We start from the raw sequence: 9,311 nt of genomic DNA, 5'->3' as shown, positions 1-9,311 counted from the left end.
AACTCTGACGGCCGCGCAGGCGCAGACAGATGGGCTTGGTCTCTATGGTTCCGGGGCGACGGCGGAAGGCAAGTCGGCTCCCGGCGTCGCGCTTCAAGAGTCGCGCAGCGGGGTTCCTTTGCGGCAGGCCTCCTTGTCGCCTGAGGATCGTCTAGGAGAGGCGGCCAGCGAGGAGAAAAGGACACAGCGGCCGGACGGTAGGGGCTGTGTGTGTCCTCTGGGCGATATAGCCTAAAGCGCGTCCTTCCGAGATCTCTTTAACAGATTTCCTCTTGGCTTGCTGGGTGGGTGACCTTTCTCTCTGGCCATATTTTCTGCTTTCCCAGGCTCCTTGGTCCACACAGCCTATGTCACTGAAGCCTATAGACCGCGCCTCTCTAGGCTCTTTTTCCAGGTTGACTTAACTTTCTGACAGACTCATACTTGGCCTTCTGTTTCTTAACCTGAAGTCCGCGTTCCTTTACAGCTTGCTGCGTGACCATGCGGGATTTAGGCCCCGCCAACCCCTTAAGCTCGTTTCATTCTTCTCGACGTTCCCTCTGCGCTCCAGCCGCGTCTGGGTGCTCAGTGTACCCCAGACACAAGCCGTCACAGCGGCTGTAACTCTGCAGTGTGTGCCCTGCTGGAATGCTGTCACTGACCTGCGCTTGATCCGTATCAAACTCCACCCATCTTTAAGGCGTTTTCCCAGTTTCCCGGACAGAATAGGTGCTTCCTCCTTACCTCTTGTGCTCGTCCGTTGATTCCCAATTCCCTCTGTGTCCCCTAACCTAGTGCTTAGGTTGCAGCTGCTCCCCACCCGCCCCATCCCAGTGACTGGAACATTATATTACTCAGTAAATGACTGAAAGAATGGGTAGAAAACTTTAAAATTACATTCACCTGTAAGTCTGCCACTCATAAACTTAACTGTTGACCTTTTTTTGTGCTTCTTTTCTGTCTTCTTTTGAAGTTTTTTTTTAAGCATTATTGTAAACCCCCCTTTTTTTCATTAAACATTAAAATATATATTTCATGTGTATTATCCGCTCCCCACCATTGTCTACCAAATAGGTACTGGATTTAATTATTCATTTCTCTTACTTCATTGGTGGCTCAGACGGTAAAGAATCTGCCTGAAATGCAGGAGACCCAGGTTCGATCCCTGGGTTGGGAAGATCCCCTGGAAGGTCATGGCAACCCACTCCAGTATTCTTGCCTGGAGAATTCCATAGACAGAGGAGCCCGGTGGGCTACAGTCCATGGGGTCGAAAAGAGTGAGGACATGACTGAGAGACAAACACTTTGACTTTCTCTATTGTTGCACATTTAAGTTGTTTGAATTTCTTCCCCCCCGACCCCCAACAATTATTGAGCTCTTACCTGACTGGTCCCTATCCTCAAGGTTGTTCAAAAGGGAGATATGCATATGAGTAGTACATTACAGGGGTGTGCAAGGTACTATGAAAAGTCTACGATGCTGATGCTGTGCTAACACAGGATGACATTCCCACTTCAAGATGGCTCCTTAGAAGTGTCACCTAAGTTGATATGGATCAAAAAATGTAAAGAAATGTTTTTATGCTTGTGCTTTTTTATTTCAGTTATTTCTTCAGATCTATCTCAAAGCATTGGGATTACTGAGTCAGAATATTGAATACAGGGACTTCTTTAGTGGTCCAGTGGCTTAGACTCTACACTCCCAATGCAGGGGCCTGGGTTCAATTCCTGGTTAGGAAACTAGAGCCCACTTGCCAAAAGAGTTCGCATGCTGCAACTAAAAGATCCTGCATGCTGCAACTAAGAGCCTGTACTGCCAAATAAATAACATATATTTTAAATTCAATAAAACACACTTTTCAACTTCTGATTCAAATGACCTTATCAATATAGAGGATTTTTAATGCATTGGTTTTTGATTCAAGTTCTCTTTTCCTTGAGTTTGAGTTTTGTGAAAGCACGAAAATTGCTTATCTACTGTAAACTGGAAGAACTTGTGTAATGAAAAAGTTTGGGGAGAAGAAATTGGGATATCTTTCTAGAGGGTTGTTTGTCATAATTACCTCATTTTTCTCAGAAGTTTCTCTTTTGACTGTGATTTTATGGCATTCCTTTTTTTCTTCCCTTCCACTTCAGCCATGCCTTTCTTTGATGTGCAGAAAAAGCTGGGTGTTGACTTAGACCACTGGATGACAATCCAGGGTGCTGAGCAGCCTCACAGGATTCCAGCTCGATGCCATGCTTTTGAAAAAGAATGGATAGAGTGTGCACATGGAATCGGTAGCACCCGAGCAGAGAAGGAGTGCAAAATAGAATTTGAGGATTTCAGAGAATGTCTGCTTCGACAGAAAACGGTGAGGAAGTGAAGAAGATGGGGATTGAATTACTTCCTTGGTTCTCTAGAGCTACTTTTAAATACTTGTCACTGATCTTTGGGCATTGGCTTGCCCCATGTGAATCTGCAGAACTTCTGTTTGAAATACCTTCTCTACTTAGGTACCATGTCAAGGAAGCTAACTGTGTTCATTTGTTCAGTGTTCTTCCTCATATTCTCACATTGGGTTGGCCAAAAAGTTCATTAGGCTTTTCCCATCAAACTTTTTGGCAAACCCAATGTTTTCCTTAGCATTGTACCCTGCTGCAGCCATCAGGTTAGAAATTGCATATGTAGATTTCCATTTTTGCGTAGGCTGTAAAGAGTAGCAACTAGTCTTGAGTGTTTGTCCTTGAAAATGTTTGGGCAAATGTATTTCAAATTCATTGAACCCTCACTGGGGAAGAGATTAAAATCCTGCAGCTCTATTACACTGAACCTGATAAAACAACCTCTAGATTTCTACTCTGTGGAAGATGGAGATGTTAGTGAGATTGTTTTAGGTGATCCTGACCAAAAATGCGGGGGAGAAAGTGTTAGTAGCATAGTGTTTACTTCCTCAGGAGTTGAATGAATTGCATAACATATAGGGTCCTGTCCTCCTTTAGAGAAGAAATCTTTAGCTGTGGGCTGTCATTTTGCCTATATCTGTGTTCTACATATAACATAGAATTATTTTTATTACTGTCAACTCCTTGGGGTTCAGAGATACAATTTAGATTTTCAGTTAAATGTATCTCTAAAGTTATCTGTATCAATTTTAAAATAGCTTGTCTTTTATAATCTGCTATTGGCATGTGGGTGAAGTAAAGCCAAATTTGGAAGGAATAAAGGGTCGTCAGGTAATAATTTTGTCATGTTCTCTAGAAGAATATTGATCACTGAGTGATACTGTAGTAGACAAGGAGTGGGTGGTGGCTGGCCACCAACCAGCTTGTTAGTTCACAGCATGTCATAACTTCTTTTCTGTGGGCCCCACTTATTCCTTGCTCAGATTAACACTTGATTTATTATGGAAAATTTACACCAAGAAGAGACAGTGTGATGATGTGGAAGGAATATGAGATTGGGAGTTGGAAGAGCTGGATTTTGATGCTGGTTTTACCACCACTAGTTTTGTGACTTCAAGAAAGTCTTTCCCATCTAATCTTGGTTTCCTTATCTGGAAATACAGTGTTGCTATAAGGTCGCTTCCTCATCCTGTGAATTTCTGAAGAGAAATGTTACCATTTTAGAGGTCATCTAAGTGAAGATGTTAGTGAATCAAAGAATTAGAATCAAGCACTTTTCTAAGTTCTTAGAATGTAATAGTACATTTATTTCTTGCAATAATCTCCTATGAGATGCTTTAGAATTATTTCCCCCACTGTATGATTAAAACATTGAAGCAAGGAAATATTAAATCCATTACCTAAGGTCACATAGCCCAGTAAGAGGTGGAAATAGCATTGGAACCTGGCAGTGCTGATTCTAGACCCTGTGCTTGTATTCAGAACACCAAGTCACGATTGGTTCTAGCTGGGAGAGATATTTGACGTATGGCTGTGTGATACCTCAACCATAACTAGTTTTATGTTGGGAAATTCTTTACTAGAGAAATGTGAAGAATACAGTTTTTTAAATGGTTAATGTTTAGTATTGGGAATACCTAAAGTTTCTTTATACTGAAGTTACATCCTCATTCTTTAAAGTTAATGGGATGTTTAATTGACTATGCTACCTCTTCACGCCTTTGTGAAAACCTAGTCATTCACTCAAAAAGTATTTTTTGGATCACCTATTGTGTCAGGAACTATTCCAGGTACTGGGAATATAGCAGTAAGCAAAACAGCAAAAAGTCCCTGCCCTAATGGAACTCATTCGTGGGGTAAGAGTTGGGGGTGGGATACAGAAAGTCTACAAACAAGGTAAGAAATAGTGTGTCAGGTATTGCTAAGTGCAGTGGGGAAAATAAACAGAAGGATAGGAAGCACTGGTACGGTTGCTCTGTGCTTCAGTGGAGTGCTCCTAAAAGAGCCCAATGATAGAAAACATTTGAGCAGAGACTTGAAAGTTGTGAACCACATGCACTTGAGGGAAGAGGAAGCAGCAAATGGAAGGTCTCTAGCTGGAGCAGAGAAAGCTGGAGGAAGGTATAAAGACATAAAGTCAGAGAGAAGGGTCTTATAAGTCCTTCTAGGGAAGGATTCAGCTTTTCCTTCAGTAAGATGAAAGCCACTGGATTTTGAGCCAAGGAATAGTGCATTAAGGATTAGTAAGTCTATTTTCCATGTCACAGAATCCGTTAATTATGGCTCTCACACATCTTGGATAGCTTGATTTTCATCCGTAGGGAACGTCCTACTGAGGGGAAAAGGCAGAACTCAAGGCCCTGCCTATCTGAGTGACTACTGGCTGAGCACATACTGTGTCTTTCTGTGTGGTCCAGAGACCTCATTTACCTGTTTCTACTTCGTTCATATCTAGTGAACAGTCACCAGCATATGCTGTGAGGTGATGTCAGCTTTTCATATTTTTAAAGATTTTAGTATGCACAAGTATACCTCTTAAAGCTGCTGTATCTCTCTATTATTTTTGTAAATGCTTATATTCCTATATATAATAGGAACATATTAAAAAAAATAGGAACATATTAGTTACCAGTTTTCAAGGAGGTATTACTATATATATATATATATATATATATATATATATATATATATATACAGCAGAAATTGATTTGTTAAAAGCTTGGGAAATTGATTCTTTAAAGGTGGGATTTATCTCAGAGGCCCTCCAGGATGAAAAGCTTCCATAGTTTAAAAATGAAACCAGTTTTGTATTCAGCTTCTCCAGTGTTCACTTTCTGGTGCATACCTCCCCCAAGTTTAAATATTTTCCTCCTTTGACAGATGAAACGTCTGAATGCCATCAAGAGACAGCGGGATAAGCTAATCAAGGAAGGGAAGTACACACCTCCATCTCACCACTCGGGCCAGGAGGATCTTCGGCCCTGAGTGGAGTAGCTGCCAGTGGCTGGAGACTGATTCTCACGTTCTCTCTTCTCCGCTGGAAACTCTACATACTAAAAACCCCCGTGTGAGAGTGTCTAAAAATAAAGGATTGCTCCATCCTATTTGTTCTATTTTCTTTTGGATCATACTTTTCAATAATGAGGTTGCAACCTATTTTTTAAGTTTGGTAAAATGCCTTTACCTTAAAAATTAGCATCAAGGGAATATCAGTGGTATATGAGTACTTCTGATGGAAATGCTTAGACACATGTTTTTAAAAGAAAAAATTCAGATGTAGAAGGGAAGGTATGATCCCTAGAAAATTAAATGTTGAGAATATAATGAAAACCTCAGATATCCTGAGCATTTCTTGAACTATTTTTTGTCTTAAAATGCATATAACATAAAATATACCATCTCAATCTTTTTTTAATTTTTGACCTTGGGGCTTGCAGGATCTTAGTTCCCCAAACTAGGGATCAAACCTGCATCCTCAGCTGCGAAAGCAGAGTCCTAACCACTGGACCAGGAAACCAAGAAATTCCTCATTTTAACCATTTTTCAGTGTACAGTTCAGTAGTAGTAAGTACATTCACATTGTTGTACAACTGTCCATCTCCAGAAGTCTTTTCATCTTGGAAAACTGAAACTATATCCATGAAACAATAACCCCCTCTTCCCTCATCCCCCTGGCAAGCACTGTTCTACTTTGTAGGTCTATGATGTTGACTACTCTTAGTAACCTCATTATAAGTGGAATCATACAGTATTTGTCTTTTTGTGTCAGAATTATGTCACTTAATATACATAGCATATATCAGAATTTCTTTTTTGAGGCTGAATAGTTTTCCATTGTATGCATGTACCACATCTTGTTTATCCATTCATCTGTCAATAGACTCTTGGGTTGCTTCCATGTTTTAGCTGTTGTGAATAATGCTGCTATCAATATGGTTATACAGATACCTCCTTGAGACGCTGCTTTCAATTACACTCCCACCAATAGTGCAGAAGGGTTCTAATTTCTCCACATCTTCACCAACATTTGTTGTTTTCTGGAGTTTTTTGATAGCTACCAAATAGAAGTGAGGTATCTCATTGTACTTTTCATTTGCATTTCCATAATTATTAGTGACGTTGCATCTTTTCATGTGCTTACTGGCCATTTGTATATCTTGACTATTATATGGATATATGTCTATTCAAGTCTTTTGTTCATTTTTAATTGAGGTTTTTTTTGTTACAGAGTTTTAGGAGTTTTCTATATATTTGGGATGTTGATTCAGATATGTAATTTGCAAATATTTTCTCCCATCCTGTAGATTGCCTTTTTACTCTGTTGGATGTACCTTTTGATGCACAAATTTAAAGTTCCTCCAGAGGATTTCCCTGGTGACCCAGTGGCTAAGCCTCCGAACTCCCAGTGCAGGGGACCGAGTTTGATCCCCAGTCAGGGAACTACATCCCACATGCCACAACTAAAGATCCTGCATGCTGCAACTACCATCTGGCATAGCCAGATAAATATTAAAGATTCTATGAATTTTAGGATGGGTTTTTCTGTTTCTGTAAAAAAATTGAGATTTTGATAGAGATAGCATTAAATCTATAAATTGCTTAGGGTAGTACTGATGTCTTAATAAGTCTTCCAGTCCATGAACATGAGATTTCTTTCCACTTATTAATGTCTTTAATTTCTTTCAGATATATTTTATAGTTTTCATGGTACAAGTCTTCCACCTCCTTGATTAAGTTAATTCCTAAGTATTTTTTTAGATGCTGTTTAAAAACATTTTTATTTTATACTGGAGGATAGTTGATTTACAATGTTATGTTCATTTCAGGTGCACATGAAGTGATTTAGTTATATATATATTATTTTTCAGATTCTTTCCCATATATGTTATTACAGAATATTGGGTAGAGCTCCCTGTGCTATACAGTAGGTCCTTGTTGATTATCTATTAGATGCTATTTTAAATGGAATTGTTTTTGTAATTTTCTTTTCAGATTGTTCCTTGTTAGTCTTAGAGCATTTTAAGCCATAAATGTCAACTGTAAGGCTTGAATGTAACAAACTGAAGCAGTGAGCAGTGCTCAGTTGTGTCCAACTCTTCTCAACCCCATGGACTGTAGCCTCCCAGGCTCCTCTGTCCATGGAATTCTCCAGGCAAGAATACTGGAGTGGGCTGCCATTTCCTTCCCCTAGGGATCAAACCTGAATCTGCGTCTCCTGCACTGGCAGGCGGATTCTTTACCACTGTGCAGTTCTCAAAAGGGAAAGCACGTTGTGTCCTCGTCTCAGAATTGGAAACAGGGGATTTGGCATTCAAGCAGGGTCCTGCTTATTCCTTGTGTCAGCCAAGCACGTTTTCTTAAACTAATCATTAATCCATCACAATGGAGAAGCGAACTGGAGGCCTTCCAGCAAGTTCCTGTGCTGTGGCCCTGGGTTAGGTTGTTTTATTTTCTCTAAACACACAAACTTCTCTGAATTCTTAAAGTCCCAAATGGTTTTAAGTGCATACATATTTATGGGAAAGCAGGGGCCAATTGGAAAAATCAGAGAGGACAGCAGAATACTAATCAAGGCTTAATGTAGGTACATGCTCTTTCATTCAAAGATATCTTTTATTCCTGAGCTCTGGGTTGTGTCGATAGAATGAAGGGACAGCAAATCCCACAAGATTATATTTACCTAAAGGTAAAAAATGAGTGATAGAGAACACTGAGTTCTATTTGTTGGGAAGAATTGCCTTGATGTTTTTACAGGATATCAGAAAGCTTCCTTTACATCAGATATCCGTAAATAGCTCTGGGACCAGCAACCCTGCTTCTTTGTCTTTGTATATTTAGCAAACTTTGTGCCTTAATCCATTTTTTGAGAAAGTAAGACAGCAACATTATCAGTTGGTGAAAGCAAGGAGCCAGCTCCAAGACCCCCATTCTTTAAGCATTCTAATATGAACAAACAGAGCTATCTTTTTGAACAACTAGGCTGGTAAGAAAAGTACTGAGAGGGTTGGGGGACAGAATGGACAGAAGGCTGTGAGGTTCTTTGCTTTTGATGATGAAACACGAGGTTACTTGCTGCCCTTTCCCCTCCCTTCATCTGGCAAATGGGACTCATAACTTCTTTGGTCTGTGCTTTTTAACCCTGACTGCTACAAAGGAAACCACTGAATATTTTGGCAACTGCATTTCAATTTTTCATTTAATTTTTTTAATAGGTAAAATTCAAACTGGATATATAATGAAAAATCTTCCCCAAGCATCCCATTCCCCACCCTAGAGGCCACCAATGTTTTCAGTATTCTAGAAATTCTGTCTACACATACATACACATGTTTTCTTTATCCTTTTTGAAACAAACGGTAGCAAATTTTTCACATAGTTTATCCATTTTGCTCTTTGTCCTTACTATATTCTCAAAAAATGGTCTATATTAGGCACATGACCCAGTTGAAGCCAATGAATGACTCTTGCTTGGAATCCCAGAAGAGAGGAGGTATATTTCCTCTGGGTGTAATGCTGAGGAGATTGCTTTTATGCTGACAGGCATAAATAATGTAGTCGTGCACATTCTCGGGGTGATTACATTCTGGGACTCTGTCCCAGAGTTGACTCTAAAGATGAATCCCTTAAGAATCTGCCTGCTAATGCAGGGGATGCAGGTTCAACCCCTGGTCCAGGAACTAAGACCCCACACTCCATGGGGCAACTAAGCTTCTGTGTGCCGCAACTACTGAGCCCGCACTCTAGAGCCCACGAGCCGAAACTACTGAGCCTAAGGGCCCTAGAGCCAGTCCTCCACAACAAGAAAAGCCACCGCAATGAGAAGCCCAGGCAGCGCAAGTAGAAAGTAGCCCCCACCTGCCACAACTAGAGAAAGCCCACTCACAGCAATGAAGACCCAGTGCAGTCATAAATAAATAAAAATTTATAAAAAGATGAATCACAAACGT

At 40.3% G+C, this 9,311-nt stretch overlaps 1 protein-coding gene across 1 annotated transcript; it reads left to right on the top strand.

Moving 5' to 3' along the window:
* The first annotated feature begins 31 nt into the window (after positions 1 to 31).
* NDUFS5 (NADH:ubiquinone oxidoreductase subunit S5) lies at positions 32 to 5,468 on the top strand. Its single transcript, XM_043877845.1, has 3 exons — positions 32 to 197; positions 2,116 to 2,333; positions 5,245 to 5,468. The coding sequence occupies exons 2-3, from the start codon at positions 2,118 to 2,120 to the stop codon at positions 5,347 to 5,349; spliced, it is 321 nt and encodes a 106-aa protein (XP_043733780.1). The 5' UTR covers positions 32 to 197; positions 2,116 to 2,117; the 3' UTR covers positions 5,350 to 5,468.
* The last annotated feature ends 3,843 nt before the right edge of the window (positions 5,469 to 9,311 follow it).

Source organism: Cervus elaphus, chromosome 20 (genome assembly GCF_910594005.1).
Source record: "Cervus elaphus chromosome 20, mCerEla1.1, whole genome shotgun sequence".
NCBI classification, from domain to species: Eukaryota; Metazoa; Chordata; class Mammalia; order Artiodactyla; family Cervidae; genus Cervus; species Cervus elaphus.
This window is presented reverse-complemented; position numbering and strand designations above follow the sequence as displayed.